Source organism: Lagenorhynchus albirostris, chromosome 11, assembly GCF_949774975.1.
Source record: "Lagenorhynchus albirostris chromosome 11, mLagAlb1.1, whole genome shotgun sequence".
Lineage (NCBI taxonomy): Eukaryota > Metazoa > Chordata > Mammalia > Artiodactyla > Delphinidae > Lagenorhynchus > Lagenorhynchus albirostris.
Window position 1 is genome coordinate 99,500,982 of NC_083105.1, and position 22,294 is coordinate 99,523,275.

Genomic DNA, 22,294 nt, shown 5'->3' on the forward strand with positions numbered 1-22,294 from the left:
CGACACTTCCTCAGCGACACATGTAAGACGTGCATCCGTCAGACACGCGGACGCGTCCTGGCCGCCAGTTCTCCCGCCCGATCTTTCCTGAACACAGAAAGGACACCTTGGGATAACAGCTGCCTGTTCACATCTGTTCCCCAAGGACTGTGTTTCCATCTTGCTAACATTTTAGCTTTTAAGTTAACATTCAGAGGACACCCTGGCTGTTGCTTGTTGGTAAAAGGCCAAGAGATTTTCAAAGGGAGAGACGGCAGAGCGTGTGTATTTTATTTTGTATCCTCCCTAGAAACACTTCGACACAAGCACTTCTACACACAGTGGGCAAACGATCAGTGAGGGAGACCGGCTTGGAGACAGCGAGATGGGAAGGGATCAGCGCATTGCAGGGGACGAGAGGCAGCGGGAGCTGGTCCAGAGGCTATGGAAGGAATGAGCTACCCTCCTGGATCAGAGTGGGTAGAGTGGAGATGACTATTTCCTCTACCCTTCTGGAAGTGGAGAATTTTCAATGCTATTATAAACATTTTCATAATAAAAAGCTGAATAAAAAGGTAGGAAGAGGGAGGTGAGATTGAGCATACAGTTGGTTTCCCAACTTTCTTCCCTGCTGATGGGCCAGACCTGTGCTGTCCAACACAAATTTAATAAAACTCACATCTTATTTCTGCAGTCACACTAGCCATATTTCAGGCGTCCCACAGTCACTGTTGCTAGTGGCTACTTTCTGAACACTAGAGATGACAGAACATTTCCACCACAGCAGGAAGGATGGGGCAGTACTGTTTAGATGGGTGAGGAAAGGAAGAAGTCATGGAGGATTTCCAGATTTTTGGCTTGAGCAACAGAGAGAACAGTAATATCATTAACTGAGCTGAGAGGGGCTAGGAGACAAGCGGGTTTGCCATTGTACTCTCGGACGAGCCGTGTTTCGGATAACTATTACACAGCTAAACAGATGTGAGGCCTGCCACTGGAGCTCACAGACAGCAGCCGGAGCCCGGGGCGAGATGAGGGTCGCTCAGAGAAAGAGCAAGGACAGGAAAGGGCTGAGGACAGAGCCCTGGGTCCCCACCGTCAGAGACCAGGGACGGAGGGTGAACCAGGGAGACCGAGTGAGCACGAGAAGCAAGAGAATGTGGAGAGCGCAAGTGGAAACCGGGGTTTCAAGAGGACAGGAGCGGCGCCTCTGACCAATGTGGCTCACAGATTGGGTGAGGGCAGGTCAGAGTGCTGACCGCTGGAGTTGGCGGCACAGAGGTCACAGGTGACCGGGAACAGGGCCGGGTTCGGGGAGACAAGGAAATAAAAGCCAGGAGTGGGTTAAAGCGAGAAGGAGGTAAGAAGCTGTCAACCACGGGTAGAGACAGCTCTTCTGAGGCGTCTGATGCACACGGACACAGACAAACAGGGCAGCGGCCAGACACGACGGGCCCAGGGAGGGACTTTGGCCTTTAAAAACACACAGAGCTAGCGTTAAGGCTTGTCTGTCTGTACGTGGATGGAGATGATCCAGCGGAGAAAGGAAAATTGAAAATGTCAAAGATAGGAGCCCGGAGAGCCTGGGCCTGGGTGCATTTTGTGCACGAGGACGGCAGACGAGCACGTGGCGCTGAGCCAGGCGAGCCCGGGAGCTGGCTCGACACTCACCCACCCATCTCCGCGGCTCTCTGCCCGGCATCCACCCGGGCCAGTGTCCATCACCTCATACTCACCCGCTCCACTTTGTCCCTCGTGGTCCAGGGCTCAAACGGACTAATTTCAAAGAGTCGACCTAGCCATCTGGAGAGAGGAATGAACATGGCACATGGTGAGCGTCTCTGCTCGATGCTCAAGCCAAGCAAGCACGGGAGGCTGCCGGGGAGCCAGGAAGTCACCGCAGGTTTTTAAAGAAACGAACAAACATCCGAACCTCCTGGCCCCAGTGCCTGGGAGGTCGCCCCAGTGCCTGGGAGGTCGCCTCGCCTTCCACGCCAACAGCCGCATCACCTCCCTGTGGCTCTCCTAGGCGCCCACCAGAGGGACAGTGAATCGGAAAAGCTTACAGTACACCTGCCTCAGCAACAAGACAAACGCAAAAGATCCAACGCTCAGTGACACCTGTCACATTCAATCAAAGTTAAGCCCCAGACGTTCAAACAGGCTTCTGTCAAGGACACAGGGCAAGCCAGGTGGTATGCAAGATAGAAAGCGTGAGCTTAAAAGTAGGGGACCCGAGAGAACCAAAAAATCCAAAAGTAAGGAGATGCCTAAGATCTACAGTTCAAATGAGGAAGCCAAGAGAGAACCCGGACAAGAGGGGCCTCCTGCTTCCTCAGCACCATCTCTTCACCCTACTGAAACCCGGGGTCTCCTTATCTGCCACCTGAGTTCCATCTCACGTGTCTTCAGGACAGGGAGGCCCCTAGGAATTCCTCGGGGCCCCCACAGAGGACTGGAGGCAGAGCTGGGAGCATGTGCTTTGAGCAGCAACCATCCCTACGGCCAGGCCGGCTCTGCTCTTATCTGATTGTCCTAATGGGCCTTTAGGTCAAAAGTCATCAAACCCAGGGTTCCGCAGCTTTTTAAAAACCTGAAAAACATCATTCCAAGGGGAGGTATAAAAAAATGAAAAAGGAAGCTGAAGATTGGTCAGAATTTCTCCAGGAACATAGCAAGCCTCAGAACCTGTTCCAATGGCAAAAAAAAGGCCACTTCGCTGGCTTACAAAAACGAAACAAAACACACCACTTACAATCCTCTGCTCTGGTTCTACGCTAACAGATCACCTCCAGTCTGTATTTTCGGGTCCTCAGGGGCCACGCCATGGGCATACGCAGCTCCAGGAGAAGCCTCAGGCGTAGGCACAACCACGAAAGCAGCTCCCTGCAAACTGGCTGATACCCCTCCACTGCCCCGAGGCCCCCACCACAAATGACCTCACCGCTAGCTCCAGTCGATGCCCTTTTGTCTTTATCTTACCTGACTTTTCTACAGCATTTCATTCCATAAACATTAACAAAAGGCCTACTGTGTGCCTAACACCGTTCTAGGTGCTGAAGCCACAGATGTGAACAAAATAGCAAAGCTCCTCTCCTTAAACGGCATTCCCTCCTTAAAGCGCGCCCTTTCCTTTGGTGCCCAGGAGGCCAAAGTCTCTCCCTTTCTCACTTGAGCCTCTGGTCACTCTCTTCTGGCCCCCCTGACAAACTGCTCTTGCTCCGCTAGTCCTTTAAACGGAGATACTCCTCAGCCCTGCTCTTCCACTCAGTCCCCACTCTGCCCCGCTCACCTCGGAGTCGCGCGAGTGTTAAATGAGATGAAGAAGGCAGCCTGAAAGACGGAACACTCCCAATAAACATTACCATCACACTGCCTTCTAACTGTCATCTCTCTGATACTTCTGTTAGGCCAGAAGCTTTTTTGAGGGTTTACTGTAACATCCTGAGTGCCTGGTACATTGCCTAAGACACAGTTGGCAACAAGAAATGTTTGTTGAATGACTGAATGACCAAACGAATGAAGAAGTGAGCTGCCATGTTGCTTCATCAGTCAATCTCTGGCAAACTGGATGTGAAAGTCTCCCTGACCAGGACCTCAGTGTGTGATCATTCTCAGATGCTAAACCTACAGAGGGGAGAAGTGAAGCAAGAAGCAGGAAGAGCAAATAAGGCAACTGCAGGAAGCGGCTGAATTGACCTGGCTCCTTTCCCCAACCCCGGGATCAGACTGCCTTAATGAAGGAGGGCCCCTTTCCCCTCCTGGGTGAGTGGATGAAACAGAGGGAAACTTGATTGCTCCTTCACATGACCTGCCAAGCAAGACACTGCCAATTAAACCCAGTGGCTTCTAACAGGAGAATCTGAAGACCTGCAGATTCAACCTTCCAACACAGTGTTTTTCTCACCCACAAATCAACACTCCCTTTCTTAGACTCCTCTGGCTCTTTCCTAGATGACTGTCAAGATAACAGAAGCACCTCCTGGTTAGAGATTCCCAGATTTCACCGCAATGGACGTACTCCCTCTAACCCCTGGGTGGGAGCATTACAAACGAAGTCTCTAGTTAGCTCTTTTCTAGAAGGCACAAAAAGTAGCGCTTTACTTACCGATAGACAAAATGTGGCAAAGGGTATGCCAGGAAGGGTCTGTGAGCCACGGCAAAGATGTACTGCACCAGGTCAAAGAGGACGTACCGACTGGGCCTACAAACAGAAAATTCACAGTTCTTCAGATTATTTGCTCCTCACAAACTTTCGTTCTTAGTTTTACAAAATAACATCTTTCTTATGAAAAAGGAAACACATACGCACTATAGGAAATACAGATTAGCACAAAGAAAAACCACCCACCAAAGATGAAGTTAATAAACTTAATATATAATAATAAACTTAACTTCTCATCTGCTTATATTTAAATTTAATTTAATTTATTTTAAAATTTCATTTATTTTTATTTATTTATTTATTTATTTTTTGGCTGCATTAGGTCTTCGTTGCTGCGTGTGGTCTTTCTCTAGTTGCAGCGAGCGGGGGCTACTCTTCATTGCAGTGCGCGGGCTTCTCACTGCAGTGGCTTCTCTTGTTGCAGAGCATGGGCTCTAGGTATAGGCTTCAGTAGCTGTGGCACACGGGCTTAGTTGCTCCGCGGCATGTGGGATCTTCCTGGACCAGTGATCGAACCCGTGTCCCCTGCATTGGCAGGCGGATTCCTAACCACTGAGCCACCAGGGAAGTCCCTCATCCCCTTATACATTTTTTGCTTTTATAAATATAAGATCACACAGGTCATCATATTCTGTAATGTCTTTTTCATTTAACGTTAAATCCCAATCATCTTTCTGTGTCACTAAACATTCTAGTGCATGCTTTATGGTTGCCCGTATTGTATTGCAGGTAATCATAATTATTTTATCACCAATTCTCAGGTTTTGGATATTTAAGCTACTAAAAATATTTTTCTTTTTTAAAATAATGTTTTAATGAACATTCTTGTTGCAAATATTTCTATATATCCATAATTATGTATCTGTAATATATTCCAGAAATAGAACTAGCTCAAAGTATATTTTGACATTTTAAGGCTTTTATCAAACCTCTTCCAAAGAGGTTATATCAACTTAATAGAAAATGCTAGTAGTCCCCTCACCAAAAATGAGTTTAGTCATAAAAAAATGAGCAAACAAAATTTTGTCCATCTGCCAGGTGGAAAAAGGTACCTCAACATTTTAATTAGCATTACTTTAATATTAGAGATTAATTTTTTTCTTCATATATTTTTGGCCATTTACATTTATTGCTTTTCTCTCTTTCCTCCTGGAGTCTCTTTCTATAAAAATGGTTTGTAAAAATTTTTATATTTTAATGATATAGTTGGAAATGTCTTTTATTGTTTATATTACTGCCTTTTAATGTTTAATTGTCTTGTGGCATACAGAAGTTTAAACAGTTCATTTAATCAAAACTACTGACTTCTTTTACTTCACTGTTTGCTTTTATGTTTAGAAAATCCCTCTATAGTCACTAGTGACATAAATGTCCACATATTTATTCTAATGCTTTGTTTTTTTACCCAGAAAATAAGTCATCCTGCCATGTATTTTTGTATTGATATAGGATAAAGATGTATCAACATTTACTGAAAAATCTACCCTTTCCCCAAATTTTGAAATATCACCCTTATCACACTCTATTCTTACATATATTTGAGACTGTTTCTGGACTTCCTATTCTATTCCACCGATCTGAATAGTTCTGTTCCAGTATAACCTAGCTTTAGTAACTATTATTGCTTATAATACACTTTAATATCTCTTCACCCATTTCCTAATCTCTTTGCCTTAGAAAGCCCGTGACAGCTGAGAGCTGAATTAAGGCAATTCTGTGAGAACCTCATCATTCTGACATTTTCACCAAAAAAACCCCACCCCAAAACAAAAAAAAACAAAAAAGAAGAAGAAAATGTCAGCTAGAGGAACTACCAGACAAAGCCCTCAGATAGCTTCCTTCAAGTTCCAGAAACCACTGCATATAATACATGCTATGCCAAAGAACAACTGCAATCTTCATGATGACAAGCAATACTGGTATCTTGGGCAAACTAACTATGTCATACACTTGCTCTTCAGCTCTTCTAAAGCCCTTTGTGTTCCATTAACTGTGACTCAAAGACTGGTCTATGTGCCCCTGCTCAGAGAAAGGTACACTGAAGGCCGTGTCCTTCCCAGCTTAGATTTCATGGTTCCATACTGTAGTCATTCCTCTGCAAATATCCTCAGCAAAACCTTATCCCCAGCACCTCTCCACTATCCTAGCACAGCAAAACCCCTTCTCGGGTTAATCCAAGTATCTGCCTTCTTTGTGCCTGAACCCCCAGCAAGACACAGTTGCAGAGAAAACAGCCCTGGGCTAACTGGCTTCCCCTTACATTTCTGATCATGAATTTCAAGGGGAAGGCTCAGCTCTGCTTTGCAGTCCTACTGTGCGCTCCCAGGAGTGCTCTTTTCCTCTTCTCTCAGGGAGCGCTTCCTATCTTCTTCTCCATCCTCAAATTTTCCATATACCTCTCTCACCCACCCCATCCTGCCTTTCAGCTGATGACCTTGTCTTTTCATCTTTTTCTTAATGATGTCTTATGAAGTACGAAAGTTTTTAATTTCAGCGAAGTGTAATTTATCCATTTTTTTCTTTGATGGAGTATGCTTTTGATGTCGTATCTACAAAATCTTTGCCTGACCCCAGGTCTAGAAGATTTTTAAACGTTTCTTCCAAAAGTTTTATAGTTTAACCCTTACAGTTAGGTCTTGGATCTATGTTAATTTTTTGATGTATGCTGTGAAATCAGAATCTATGTTCATCCTTTTGCATGTGGATAGTACCATTGTTGAAAAGATTATCATTTCCCCATTGCAATATCATGGCACCTCTGGCAAAAATCTATCGTCCATAAACATAAAGGCTGATTTCTAGACTCTCAATTCTGTTTAATTGACTTCTTTGTCTATTCTTATGCCAGTACCACATTGTCTCTATAATTATAGCTTTCAAGTAAGTTTTGAAATTGGAAAGCTTAAGTGCTCCAACTTTATTTTTCTTTGTCAAAATGGTTTTGGCTATTGTGGGTCTTTTGCATTTCCGTATAAATTTAGAATCAATGTGTCAATTTCTGCAAAAAAGCATGCTCAAATTTTGATAAGATCGAGTTGAATATACAGATCAATTGGGGGAAAATTGCCATTTTAACAATATTGACTCTTCCAACCCATGAACATGAAATGTCTTTCAATTTACTTAGGTCTTCCTTCATTTTCCTCCTCAATGTTAGGTGATTTTCAGTATATAAGTCTTGTACTTCTTTTGTTAAATTTATACCTAAGTATTTTATTTTTTTGATGCTACTGTGAATAAAATTATTTTCTTTATTTTATTTTCAGACTGTTCATTTGCTAACATATGGAAATTGATCTTTATATATTGATATTGTGCCTTGTAACCTTGCTGAACTTGTTTACTGGTTCTCAGTTTTGTGTATGTATGTGTGTATCAATAGATATTTAATGGACGATTGATAAAATGGACCAACATCATGTAACTAATAACTACAAAAAAACTACGGGCAAAATTAAAGTCATGCCTCTGCCTTAGCCTCAGGGAAATAAACAAAGTTTTCCCTGGGGCTGAAGAGCAGTGTGCATACACATTTACAATGTTGCAAGGAAAAATGCCTACACTTCCCTGTGTATCTTACTTTTCCCATCACTGTGTCAGATAAGTATGACCTACTGCCGCCTGGCACAGAGGCTGGACTGGCTGGGTAAAGGTAAAGAGGACAATGGCTAACTCATCCCAGAGCATCTCCACTGAGCAGTAAGCAAAGTCTATAAAACCATTTCTGCTCCTCTATTCCTTGGAATCCTGGTCTAAATATCTCTTGACTAGAACCTGGTATCTTTTGAGCCTAGTGTTTTATGGAAACCGTGCTGAACACTTTTTTTGTAAATAATTTTCCTAGAGTATATAACTGATTACACACTAATGTACTAAATTGGGAACTCAGGGAGACATACATCTTCCAGCAGCTGGTTGACATGGAAACACAATACAGAGTTTTTTGCACTGAAAAAAAATTTTACTAAACTAAATCTATAGTGATAGTGAAATGTGACAATATATGAATCCATAATGCTGGGAAAATATACCATGTCTCCTGGCTTGGAGAGAAGAATGTCGTTTCTCAAGAAGCAAGTAGGATTCTGGGCCAATTATTAGGTGAATTCGGTACTTTTCCACTGGGCAGATTGAGTCTTAGTGTTTCGTTTTGTTTTTTAAATTTATTTTATTTTAATTTATTTATTTTTGGCTGCGTTCGGACTTCGTTGCTGTGTGTGGGCTTTTCTCTAGTTGCAGTGAGTGGGGGCTACTCTTCATTGCTGTGTGCGGGCTTCTCATTGTGGTGGCTTCTCTTGTTGTGGAGCACGGGCTCTAGGCGCGCGGGCTTCAGTAGCTGTGGCTCAGGGGCTCTAGAGCGCAGGCTCAGTAGTTGTGGCGCACGGGCTTTACTGCTCCACGGCATGTGGGATCTTCCTGGACCAGGGCTCGAACCTGTGTCCCCTGCACTGGCAGGCGGATTCTTAACCACTGCGCCACCAGGGAAGCCCGGGTCTTAGTGTTTTAGTTTTAATTAATTCAGTAAAAAGGTTCTAAACCTAGCTGTGAGATGATTGAATAATTTCAGGTAAGTCACATAGCTTAACTGTGCCCCATTTTTCCCGAGAGCGAATTTCAACAAAGAGAGCATATAACAAATGATCAGTCTTGCAAAGCCCTAGAAACTGTACCCTAAGCCAGCCATTTCCAACCTTTTGGGGCATCGTGATGATCTAGCAAAATTCATTTGATTTTGCAACTGTACTTATTCCCTAAAAGTGTTTTCTTTGATTATCCTTTGATAGATTAAAAACATCACTGGAGTAGCACAAAACCATCCTTGGGAGTCACTGGACTATGGCTACATAACAGTCTAGGGCAGGGGTTCTCAGACTTTGGTGACAGAAGAATCATTTACTCAAGCGGACTCCTAGGTTCCCTCAATTCGGACTTAATATAAGCATTCAGGAGCTTCTGATAATGATGGCCTTTGGATGGTTCTTTGAGATATACTAGCCTCAGGGCCAAGACGTAAGGTTTCTGGAATAAATATCATCCAAGAAAGACACTGAAACATGTAACCAACAGACCTGTGAGCAACAGGTTTAGAAATCATTGTTGTTGTAAATCACAGTTCTTTCATTTTAACAGGCTGCGCTATTTTAAAGTCAAACTCCAGCCACCTACCCAACAAAGGCAAAAGTTTTCCCTCTGGCATCTGGATCCTTAATTGCATTAACAATTCCTTTGGTGACATCCACAATCTACAAGAAATTATAACACATGTTTAAGTAACTGTTGAAAGAGAGAGAAACAGAGAGATGGGGGAGAGAAAGGAAGAAAGAGAGGAGGGGAGGGAGGAAGAAAGGAAAGCAGGCCACATGGATCACAACAACAGAATGGTAAGATTAAGATGACGTCATTGTCTGTTTTCAGAACGCTCCTAAAAGAACCCACATTTCAAGAGCTCAAATAACCTCCACATGGGAGGGTCACCTGAATACCTTCTCCAGTCGGAGCGTGTTAGCTTGGCGGGCATCCAGGCCTCTCCCACCGGCTCCAACCTCACCCCCTCCTCCTCCTCCTCTCCCTGTCACTGTGCTATCACAAAGCATTAGTCCAAACCACACGGAACTGCCAATATTCTACCATTTTGACTTTTAAAAAAAATAATAATCTTACATGATTTCAGACCCCATGGTTTTCACTAGGGGTGATTTTGGCCCCCAAGGGACATTGGCAAATGCCTGGAGGCAGTTTTAGTTGTCACAGCTTGGGGGGTGCTACTGCCACCTGGTGGCTGGAGGCCAGGAATGCGGCCACACATTCCACAGCAGCCGCCACGGCAAAGCGTTACCGGCCCAGGAAGTCCACAGTGCCCCAGCTGAGAGACCCTGGTTCAACACAACGTGGACTCCGACATGCTCTCTCACCTCTGGGCCCCTGTACACACCGCTCCCTCTGCATGTGAATCATCTTTAGGGTCTCACGTAAGATGTCCTTTCCTTGGAGGCCTTCCCTGACCCTCAAGTCTGGAGTAGGTGTCCTCTGACATATTTACGTAAAACCCTCTCCTGTCATAGCACTTATCATGCTGCATGACAATTGTTTTGCTGACCTGCCTCTGACCATCTTGAGGACAGCAACGTGTGTCTGTGTCATTAGCATCTCAATATTCCCAGTGACGTGCAGTGTGCCTAGCACATTAAGGGCTCAATACAGTTTTCTTGAATGAATGAACAAGTGAAGACAGAGAATACATGTACCTCTTAGGTAAACTGAGACGCAACCAGTCAAAGCAAGCTGACAAAGATGAAAATGATGGAATTACAGGATTAGGATAAAACTGGAAAACTGATCACCTGACTCTTGAATTCAGAGAAAGCTCCTTTATCCAGGGTACTTACATACACTGGTTGTTTCATTGTCTTCTTGCCCAAGGAAATAAGAGGGACACCACCAAACCATCGAATACCTGGCGGAAGAAAGACAACATTCTTAGAAGGCCTAGGCTGCCTGAAGACCCACACATCTCCAGGTGCCCCAAGCTGGCATAACCATTTTGCGTAGTAAAAATAAGGAAATAAATGTAGCTGACTCTGAGGCAGTTAATGGTCCTACAAGGGGCAGCCATTTGTTTTTCACACAACAAACATAGAAAGTAAAAGGGCCAAATACTTAGGGACACAAAGAACAAGGGAAAGTAGTCAGGTGGCTTGTCTACCTGTCTTCCACTCTGCAGTGCTAAGCGCGTGGCCACTCCCAAGACTGCACTCTACCTGCACCCTATTCTAATCAACAGATCAGCAATACAACTAACCCAGAGAAAGATGCAGGTGAAAATAGGCATTTAGTGTATGATGAACGCAGTACCACAAATACGTAGAGAATGGAAGTATTTAATAGATGACGCTGAGATAATCATTCTACTCTTTGAAGGAAAAAAACAAAAAAGAAAGAAATGGCTCACATCTTGCCATAAGCCAAAACAAAATCCCAAGTGGCTTAAATGTAAAGGTAAAAAAAGATTTTCTCAAAAAAACTTTCTTCTTTTTTTTTTTGGCCACGCCATGTGGATTCTGGGATCTTAGTTCCCAGACAAGGGATTGAACCTGTGCCCCCTGCAGTGGAAGCGTGGAGTCCCCACCACTGGACCACCAGGGAAGTCCCTTAAAAAAAACTTTTAAAAGTAGAAATTATTTATAAGAGCATCCAAAAGAACAAAATACTTAGGGAAAGACTAAACCAAGTTGGTTAAAGACTTGCACACTGAAAACTACAAAACATTGCTGAAAGAAATTTAAAAAGACACAAATGGAAAGACATCCCACGTTCATGGATTGGAAAACTTAATATTGTCAAGATGTCAGTACTACCCAAAGCAGTCTACAGATTTAATGCAATCCCTATCCAAATCCCAATGGTGTTTTTTGCAGAAAGACAGGAAACTCCATTCTAAAATTCATATGGAATATTAAGACATCCCAAATGGCCAAAACAATCTTGAAAAAGAAAAGAAGAAGAGTTGGAGGTTTCACACTTCCCAATTTCAAAACTTACTGCAAAGCTACAGTAATCAGAACAGTGTGTAGTGATCAAAACAGTGGCATAACGACAGACATAGACCAATGGAATGGAATAGAGAGATATAATCATTGCACATCTGGCCAAAAAATTTTTGACAAGGTGCCAGCACCATTCAAAGGAGAAATGATAGTCTTTTCAACAAATGATGTTGGGAAAACTGAATATCCACAGGCTAAAGAATGAAAGTGAACATTACCTCACACCATACACAAAAATTAACTCAAAATGGATCTAAGAGCTAAAAGTACAAAACCCTTAGAAGAAAACACAGGGGAAAAGCTTCATGACAACAGATTTAGCAATGACTTCTTGGCTAGGACACCAAAAGCATAGGCAACAAAAGTAAAAATAGATAAACTGAACTACATCAGAATTAAAAACTTCTGTGAAACAAAGGACACAATTAACAGTGTAAAAATGCAACCTACAGAATGAAAGAAAATGTTTGCAAATCATATGTCTGACAGGAAGGGGGTTACTATCCAAAATGTATAAAGAACTCCTACAATTCAACAATAACAAAGAACCACCCAATTAAAATATGAGCAAAGGACATGAATAGACATTTCTCCAAATAAGATATACAAATGGACAACAAGCACGTGAAAAGATGCTCAACATCACTAATCATTAGGGCAAAACCATCAGATATTACCTCATACCCATTAGGATGGCTACTATCAAAAAACAGAAAATAACAAGTGTTGACGGGGATATGGAAAAATTGGAACCTTGTGCACTGTTGGTGGAAATGTAAAATGGTACAGACATTAAGGAAAAACACATGGTAGTTCCAAAAATTAAAAATAGAACAATATGCTCCAGCATTTTCACTTCTGGATATACATCCCAAAGAACTGAAAGTAGAGTCTCAAAGAGATATTTGTACACCCGTGTCCATCAGCATTAATCAGATAAAATAATGCAAAGGTGGAAGCAACCCAAGTGTCCACTGACAGATGAATGGATAAACAAAATGTGGTCTATACATACAATGGATTATTATTCAGCTTAAAAGGAAGGAAATCCTGTCACATGCTACAACATGGATGGACCTTGAAGACATTATACTAAGTGAAATAAGCTAGTCACAAAAAAGACAAACACTGTCTGATTCCACTTATATGAAGTACCTAGAGTAGTCAAATTCATAGACAGAAAGTAGAATGGTGTTGCCAGGGGCTGCGGGGAGGGGGGAATGGGAAGTTGTTTGATGGATACAGAGCTTCAGTTTTGCATGATGAAAAGAGTTCTGGAGATTGTTTGCAGTACAACATGAATACACATAACGGTACTGAACTGTACACTTAGAAATGGTTAAGACTGTGTGGTCTGCTCGGGCTGCCACAATAAAATACCACAGACTGAGTGGCTTATTTAAACAACAGAAATTTATTTTCTCATAGCTCTGGACGCAGGAAAGTCCAAGATCAAGGTATCGGCTGATCTGGTTTCTGGTGAGAGCGCTCTTCCTGGCTTACAGGCAGCCGGCTACGTTCTCACATGGCTTTTCCTCAGCGCACACAGGGAGGGAGAGAATGATCTCTCTCTTCCTCTTTTCCTAAGGCCACTAATCTTGTGGGTTAGGACCCCACTCTTATGACCTATCACATGTGTCTGACAAAGTAGGATGCTACCTCTTTGTCTTTCAAAACCAACATCTAAGTGACTTGGAAAACAGACTGAAAGTGAGGCAGCACTAAGAAAACCGGGGCTTCGTAGGCCAAGTATAAATGAGGCACTGATCCCATGCCAGGTGCTGTAACATAAGCTAGCTACTCCATTAACCAGCACACTGGTCCTCAGGTGGACATCATCATGTTCATCTTAACAGATGAAGAAGCTGCTGTATTCAAAGACCTGCCAGAGTCCCAGAGCTGGGTAGTCCCAGGACCCAATTCATAGTCAGGTCTCGAACTCCCAAGTCCATGCTCCTTCCAGGCATCTAAGCTGCTTCTTTTGATACAGAGTGACGAAGATCACGAGAGGGACCATGCTGACTAGAAAAAGAGAACCTTTGGGGAGAAAAAGGCAACTCGAGGAGAAAAAAATACAACCTCCATCTTCCAGTCAGAGAACATAGTTTGCTTGTGATTAACTTCAACCTGGTTAACCAGCATTCCCCCTCCTACTATTAAGGAAGAAGACCTACTTGCAAAATAATTGAGGAATCTATCCTCTCTTCCAAAGATGTCCGATGGCTTTATGATGGTAGCTTCTGGAAATGCGTCTCTCACTTCTTTCTCTCCAGCAGCCTTAACAACCAAACACAACAGAGTTCTGCGGTGAGTTAACGAAGCTCCCACTCCTTCCACTACGGGGACGCTACGCATATTTCAAGGTCGTATTTCCTCCAGGTTAAGGGAATCATATTATTCATAACACTCAGCTACAGTCACCCCCCTGCCCCCGCCCTTATATTCAGTTTCGCTTTCCACAATTTCAGTTACCCGCGGTCAACTGCGGTCCAAAAATATTAAACAGAAAATTCCAGAAATAATTCGTAAGTTTTAAATTGTGTGCTGTTCTGAGCGGCGTGATGAAATCTCATGTCATTCTGCTCAGGCCTGCTGGCATGTGAATCTCATATCGTCACAAGAAGAAGGGGGAGTACAGTCAGCAGATATTGAGTGAGAGAACGGGGGGCCATTCATGAAACATTCATAAACATTCATGAAATTTTTATTATAGTCTATTGTTATAACTGTTTACTTTATTAGTAGTTATTGTTGTTAGTCTCTTACTGTACCTAATTCATACACAAAACTTTATCACAGGTATGTGCATATAGGAAAAAGCGAAGTACATATGGGGTTTGGTACCATCTTCGGTGTCAGGCAGCCACTGGGGGATTTGGAATACATTCCTCATGGTAAGGAGGAGACAAGTCTACACGGAAATTTTTTTAAAAATACTAACAGATAAAAACGCTCCACCTCTTATAGCTCTTGCTGGGTTTCTTCCCATATTTATTCTAAGGAAGTTTATGCGGAAGAAGAAAGAAGGAAAATCAGAGTAGACTCACTTCCTAGACAAGGTGCAGATACCAGCACCTGGTTCAGCCATCCTGCCTACCCGCACCCCCTGGGGGTGACATCAGAGCCCCGGTGGACTTGGACCTCCGTTTCTTGAGCTTCTCAACTCCAGGGACCTCGTCTTCACCCCACTTCAGCCACTCTCCACTTGGAGGCCTCAGACCAGAACAACCCAAGTGCCCCTCCTCTGAGCCCTACATGAAGACGTGCCGCTTTCAGAGGACCAGCTCCTGGGCCGCCAGCCTGCTTGTTCTCTGCTCTTCTGCTCCTGAGATGTGCTCCTTCAAGTTCTCGGGGACCCCATTCCACTGGGTCTGCCCTCCCCCACACCAATCCCTCCGAACGTCCCTTGCCCCAGATTAGATTCCATGGCCCAACTTGTCCATCACTCTCTTAGCGATACTGTAGACTACCTGCCCCCTTGTCCTCTACTCCACCCACCAGGCAAAATCCCAATCCTGGAAGAACCCACTAGCCTCCTTCTTTAAGCCATGCACTCCTGCTGCCTTCAGAGCTACAGGAAAATAAACAAGTACAAATCATCAATTGGTAACACATAAATGCCTGTCCCCAGTTTTAACCGGGCTCGTAACATTTCCCAGAAATAGAGTTTCCTTCTAATTAGTTTACATTTCCAGTTGACAAATTTCAAACCTTTCTGTTCTATTCAAGTTTCTCCCTTACTTTCCCCTCTTCCTTCCAGTAAATGACTTCATCTTCTAATTCAGGGAGAAAGTACAGCAGCAGAGAAAAACCACCTGGTGTTCCCAGTGCTGAATCTACAAAGCCAGGGGCACGAAGCAACATTCTCTCCTCCTTCCTGACCAGAGTGGAGGAACTCACCTCCTGTCACTTTCTCAGAAACCTGCCCACTACTCCAGCCCACACATCTGCAGTCAGGCTCCCCTTACCTGCACCTTCCCACCAGCATTTCAACGTCAAGATCGTCTACCTTAAAAGAAAAAAGAAATTCCAACTCCACATGCCCCTCCAGCCTCCTGCCTCCTCCTTCCTCTTAGTAAACCACCTGAGAACGATGCTGTCTTACTGTCCCTGCTGCCTCCGCCCCTGCCTGCTCTTCACTCACTGCTGCCCCGACACCTGCTCAAACTGCTCTTGATAAGCCCACCGAGGACCTGCGGTGTAGACCCCGGCTGACCCTGCAGCTCTGACTCACCTCTTCACCTTCCCCCTGCTTCTGTAACCTCAGACTCTCCTGGCGTCCCTCCTGCCCCTCCGTCCGCCCTGCTCAGTCCTCTTGTTTGCTTTTTGCAGGAGCACCCTTCTCCTCGTCCCCCACACCCCCCCGTCAGTGCTCCTCTGGGTGCTGTCCAGAGCTCTCTGCTCTCGATTCATCCCCATGAGGCCACCTGGTCCCCTCGTGTTGCTTCAGTTAACAACAAACAGTGGGGACTCCCACGTTCATATCCCCAAGCACGCTCTTTCTTCGGAGCTCCAGGATCTTAAACCCCATTCTCCACTGGGACCTGGGTGACTGACATGCACTTGAGCTGCAACCTGAGTCCAAAACTGGATCATCCTCTTCCATTCTCCACAAATAACACCTCTCAATTTGTGCTACACACTGGGATTACACAGGGGGAGGTATAAATACTGATGCCCGAGTTCTACCCCCAGAGCCGCTATTTCCGTTGGTCTGGGTGCCCTGGGCATCAGGATTGTTCAGTCCCCTCCATGATTCTAATGGGCCACTAAGGCTGAGAACCCCGCCCCCAGCACCCGGTCCTTCTCAAGGGTTCCTCATTTTGTTCAACAGGAGCGCCATCCACGCAGGGGTTTAAGCCTGCGGGCTGGGAACCGCCGAGCCCTCCCTCACCCTCACCACTGACTACCCCACCTCCGCCCCCTCCAAACAATTGCGAACGCGGGTGATTCTCTGAATGCTAGGGCAGGGGCAGGCACGGGCTTCACTCTCTCACTCCCTCTCCCTCGCTCTCATACAGAGAATAGTGTGTACGCTGATTTATGACTTATAGTAAGCCTTACGTTAAGTACGGTAATGACGGCGAGCAGGCCTGTAAAAATTTTAAAAAGTATTAATTTTGACTTCAGGTTAAATCATTGCTACTTAAAAGTGTAACTATTGATATTATGAATTCCAGCAATAGTATGAAAACCAGCTTATCACAGAACGCTTTGAAATCCCGAGTCAGGTGTTCTTAACCAATTCCTATTTTTTCCTTCCAGAAACTTTGATTTTGAGGTTGTTTTTGTAAAGATTCCCCAAGCTACTTTGCAACACCTAGTGCATCTGCAATTGTTTTCCTCAATGGACTAGAAACTAGATGTGGGCTAAGACCATGTGTGTTTTATTTACCCTGTATCCCCAGCGCCTACTACAACATGGAGCACGTAGTAGGTGCTTAATAAATAATTTGGTCAATTAAAGAATGCAGTGGAACCAGAAGCTGGAGCCAGTGTCAAGGAACTCTGCGTCCATATCAATCTGACCCAAAGCAGGCTCCTTAGGAACCAACTGCTGAAGGCACTCCCGGGCACCACAATCCCTACTGAGTCCCTGATGATAAAACATTGCAGGTTACAGACCGACTCCAAACCAGGCTGCTCAATCCCTAGGCACAATGTGGACCGCAGTGGGGTTTCTGGGAGCCCAAGAAGCCTGACTACAATGTGAACAGCCATTTTCCCTGGTAAATACTTACCCTGTCACCCCCAGCCTTCACATTACCCCTCCAAGCATGGCATAAGATCATGGCTATGCAAGGGGTCAGAGAAAGAAGGATGGTCCTTTAGCTTTGGTGGCTGACACAGGTATGACTCTTATGCAGGAAGCATACTCTACCTTTTGTGTTTACTCTGTAATTCTGTGATGTGCCAAGAAACTTTACACCCTGGAGGGTGGGTAATAGTATGATCTACCCATCTTTGAGGCCGCTTAGCACAGTTCCCTGCAAACAGAAGGCACTCAGCTACAACTCAGCCACACGACAATCACATCCTGGATATGGAGAATCAGAAATCCCCCTTGATTCTGGATACATCAGTGAGAAACCTTTCTCACTTAAACTCACGTTTCCAATGGGCTAAGAAACTCAAGCTCTGTGAACCACTTCCCAAATCAACTTGTTACTTACCTTATTTCTCAGATATTTAGAAGAGCTTTTAATATCGGCATTCAGATGTGAAACGTGAATAAATTTTTCAACTCCAGCTTCCTTGGACACTTGAGCGATTGCTTGGGGAATCTTTACAAAAACATCCTCAAAACCAAAGTTTCTAGCAGGAAAAAATAGGGATCGGTTAAGAACACCTGACTCAGGACTCCAAAGCATACTGTGATAAGCCGGTTTTCATACTATTGCTGGAATTCATAATATCAATAGTTACACTTGTAAGTAGCAATGATTTCACCCAAAGTCAAAACTAATATTTTAAAAACATTTTACAGGCCTCCTCACTGCCATTACCATACATAATGTAAGTCTTACTATAAGTCATAAATCAGCATACATACTATTCTCTGTCCTCAAGGAATCCCAAGGCTGAGGCCCTTCAAAAACATCTGGCTGCACTGACTGGGCGGGGAGGGGAGAAGTGCTGGGTGCTGGAGGGGAAATCACTGCTCACCCCCAGGCCTTTGCTCTCCTCAGGGGAAAACAAGGAAACTAAAAAAATACATCAGTGCTTGCTTCCGCAGCACATATACTAAAATTGGAACGATACAGAGAAGATTAGCATGGCCCCTGGGCGAGGATGACACGCAAATTCATGAAGCGTTCCATGTTAAAAAAAGAAAAAAAATGCATCAGTCACCAACTAGATCCAACAACACGAACGAAGTGTCTGCCCTGTACAAAGCACTGCTGGTCATCACGGGGGCTATAAAGTTGGATAAGACCCTCCAAGTCATCAAAGAACTTAAAAATATGTGATGAGGCAGACGTCTCTAAATCAGTCTCAGTCAAACTCTCATAAATGTGAAGAAAGAGGCGTGAACAGAGTGCTGCGGAAGCACAGGATTCAAGCATTATTTGTTGATAAACAACCCACACAAGGGCTAAAAAGAACTGTTCAAACTGGTACTCATGCCATCTTTGATTTAAAACGTGGAGAATAGATTGAGAACGCTGTTCACGCGAGAAAACCCAGTGTTCAGCTTGCCGGTCAGTGGGACAGGAAAACCCTCCTTCCTGACTCCACCCCAGCTGGTGATGACTGGCATAATCACTAGCACAATCCGCAGTGGCTTTTTATTGCTTCTTACACCAGACTTACCACCAACTGAACCCCCGGCGGGGGGAGGATTGGGGTTAGGTGGGGAGGGTGGTCACTGGCTGTGGAAAGGTTGTTCAGTCAATACTCATTGATGAACTAATGAAAAATGTCACAACTACAATCCCTGGCATGTTACGTGCCCAACAAATGTCTACTGAACCTTAAGCCAGCTTTGCAAAGGAGAAACGAGGGTCAAAGACTTACTTGGTTTCCCATTCTCGCCCAACGAGATTGATGACCACGTTGCTGTGCTCCACAGCTCTTCGGATCGAGTCCTTGTCTCTCCCGTTCCATTCCTATAAGAGCAGGAGCCAGTCACATGAAAACATCAGGGGTGCGCCCTGGCATAAAACACGTCTGTAGCTCCCCCCATCAGCAAGACTCACAACGGGCCCTCTGTTGTCGTCGCGAGACGGTGCCCTTTCACACCGGCTCCACTGACTACAACAGAAACGCTGCTGATTCTCTGGCTCTTCCGGAAACAAAGAGGTCAAAGCACATTTTATTCAGGTAATAGCAGGTGACAGAACTAGAAAAGACACTATTCATTTTCACGGGGCAGAGCAATTTTTGTCCTCCCAACTGCGCCGCAGAAGCCTGTAAAGGAATCTAGCAATCAGGTCTCCCTTCCTGAATGAAATACAGCCAAAGAACCGAGGATCATTTGGGAGGTAAACTGACTTTCCCTTGTTAGCACCAACCAGTTAGACGGAAGATAGGAGGGGTGTCTCTCAAAGGTTAACGTTAAATTGGGAATACTCATGACTATTTTCTTATTTCTTTTTAACTCTTTACTCTTTATAATCCCAGATCTGGTCATTTTTGCTTTAAAGACATGAAAACAGCACTCAGAGAGAAGTGACCTGCCTATCAGTTCAGGGTGAGCTGATGGCAGACTTCGGTGGAAATCTGCACTTGTGAGCAGGCGTTTAGGACTGAGGTCAGATCAATGTGTCTTGTCCAAAACAGTGACAAGGGACTAAAGACCCCTGGACAAAGGCAGAGCATCTTCTATGTTAAAATGAAAATAAAATTTGAAAGCATTTTGAAGGAAGATAATAAGTAGTATGGATTTCTTAGTTGTATCTGTGAGTGAGGTGGGTGGGAGGGAGAGTGAGAAAAGAGGGGAGAACGGAAGAGAAGCGGGGGGCTGGGGGAGAAGGAGAGACAGCGAGCAATAGAACGCCTGTGCAATTTAGAAAAGAGAGAGAGGGCTACGGGAATCAGATTCAAGAGCAAAAAGATGAAGCCCTCGCCAGGCAGCGCTGGTGACAACTGACTGTGGAGGATGCAGTACAAGAGACGGAACGCAGATTCCACTGTGCCATTTACTATCAGTGTACAAGTGCTCTCTCCAGACGCCATGCAAAACTTGAAAATACGACCTACCCCACGGGGTTGCTATGACGAGTAAGTGAAATACACAGAAAATCTGCAGCACAGTGAGCAACACACTCAACGAAAAAGCGCTCTACACATAATGAGCTTAACGCGGCCTTTTCAGAGAAGATGACACAGGCGGGAAAGGGTGAACCCAAGAAGACTCAGAGGGGAAGAGCTTGCGGCATAACTGCGTGAATGGCCCAAGAGTGATGCCCGGAGAGAAGCAGTCAAAAGGAAACCAAGTTCCCAGGAATAAAGGCCCAGGGGCACGATCAGGCTGGTGAACCAAACGGCTGTTCAGATAGCAGTTTCCAACAGAGACTAAAGTGGGGAGATCGGCACCCCACACCCCATGTGGTCCCTCCTTCTCAAAAATAAACAACAACAATATAGTGAGGCATCCCCCCTGTTACAACTTTCCTGGGCTTCCCCTTTCATAAACATGACCGTATTCAAAGTTATGCACTTTGTGTCTGTACGCCCTGTTAAGACTGAGTTCCCTGTGGTCTTGTTCAACAAGACACACTCAGAGCTTAGCTCAACGCCAGGAAGGGAGCAGACACAATAAACACCCATGGAAAGCATGGAATACATGTCATTCAGCTTAATTCCAATGACTCCACATTTGCAAGCCGGTAAAAGTTTTCATCCATCACTTGTGAGATACCTCAGTTTTGAGGATTGACAAGATGACTGATGATCTTCAGTCACAGAGAACTAGGAAAAGGCTAGGCTCCTCTGACTGTAATACCAAGCAGATACTTGAGAAAAAAGATTGTGGAAAAGAAAAACACTTCAGAAATAAGAAATTTCCAATATAAATATTATATTTAGCTTGTGAACCTTCAGTAAAGAATAAATGAAAATGCCATTAAAAATAAGTCAAAATTTAATGAGGTCACAAATAATCTGTGTGAATAAAATAGATACTAAGGATGTTTAACAAACATTTTTTAAAAGAGGAAAGTGTGTCAGTGGAAGCGCTCAGGCCCGGGCAGGATGATGAAAGTAAGAAAAGTTAGCTACAGGAACAGCTGACCCAAGCCCCCAGGCCCGGAGTGTTTCTCCACAGGAAACTGCAGGCACTGGGACAGCATCATTCTCTGTGGAAAGGACCTGCGCACTGTAGGGTGCTCTGCATCCCTGGCCCCTGCCTAATAAACCAGTATGGTCTCCGGTCACTGGGACAGCCAAAAGGGCCCACACATTCCTCATCACTCCCTTGAAGGTTCTCCCCACACAATTCCCCCTACCCTGCTGGCAACTAACTATTGGCCTAAAGGAAGAACCTGCAGGTTGAAGAATAACGACAGTGAATGCTCAGGAAGAAGTGCTGGAAGTCAAGTCTATCCAAGCCAACCAAGTTATAAAACACCCTACTTGTGATTTTCTCTGTCGAAGCACTGCCCAAGAGAAATACAACACGCGGCACATATGTAATTCTAAATTTCCTATAGCCACTTTTAAAAGAATAAAAAGAAACAGGTGAAATTCATTTTAATAATATTTTATTTGACCCAATTTATCCAAAATACTATTTCAATATGTAATAAATGTAAAAAATTATTAACAATATATTGAATATTATCTTCTTCGAACCAAGTCTTTGAAATCTGACGTGTAATTCACACTTACAGCGCACCTCAATCCACACCAGCCACATTTCAGGGGCTCAAGAGCCAGACATGGCTGAAGGCTACTGGCCAGCATAGGTTTAGAGCAGAGGGTGGCAGACTATGGCCCACAGGCAACTCTAGCCTGCAATCTAGCTTTGTAAACAAAGTTTTATTGGAACACAGCCATTTGTTTATATATTACCTGTAGCTGCTTTTAGGCTACAAGGGCAGAGCTGAGTAAACATGAAAAAGAGCCTATGACCTGCAAAGCCTAAAATATTTCCTATCTGGCC

At 44.3% G+C, this 22,294-nt stretch overlaps 1 protein-coding gene and 1 non-coding gene across 3 annotated transcripts in view; one reads left to right on the forward strand and one right to left on the reverse strand.

Moving 5' to 3' along the window:
* NDUFA9 (NADH:ubiquinone oxidoreductase subunit A9) overlaps window positions 1–22,294 on the reverse strand; it is a 29,791-nt gene that overhangs the window by 981 nt on the left and 6,516 nt on the right. For both annotated transcript variants that reach the window (XM_060167154.1, XM_060167155.1), the window contains 7 exons: window positions 19,207–19,298; window positions 17,862–18,003; window positions 13,863–13,965; window positions 10,531–10,598; window positions 9,311–9,387; window positions 4,088–4,183; window positions 1,716–1,782 (listed from right to left, as the gene is read on the reverse strand). In XM_060167154.1, the coding sequence (XP_060023137.1) occupies window positions 1,716–1,782; window positions 4,088–4,183; window positions 9,311–9,387; window positions 10,531–10,598; window positions 13,863–13,965; window positions 17,862–18,003; window positions 19,207–19,298 (645 nt within the window). The remainder of the gene's footprint in view (window positions 1–1,715; window positions 1,783–4,087; window positions 4,184–9,310; window positions 9,388–10,530; window positions 10,599–13,862; window positions 13,966–17,861; window positions 18,004–19,206; window positions 19,299–22,294) is intronic.
* Window positions 18,409–18,515, forward strand: LOC132530150 (U6 spliceosomal RNA). Its single transcript, XR_009543705.1, has one exon. It is a non-coding gene; the product is annotated as a U6 spliceosomal RNA (small nuclear RNA).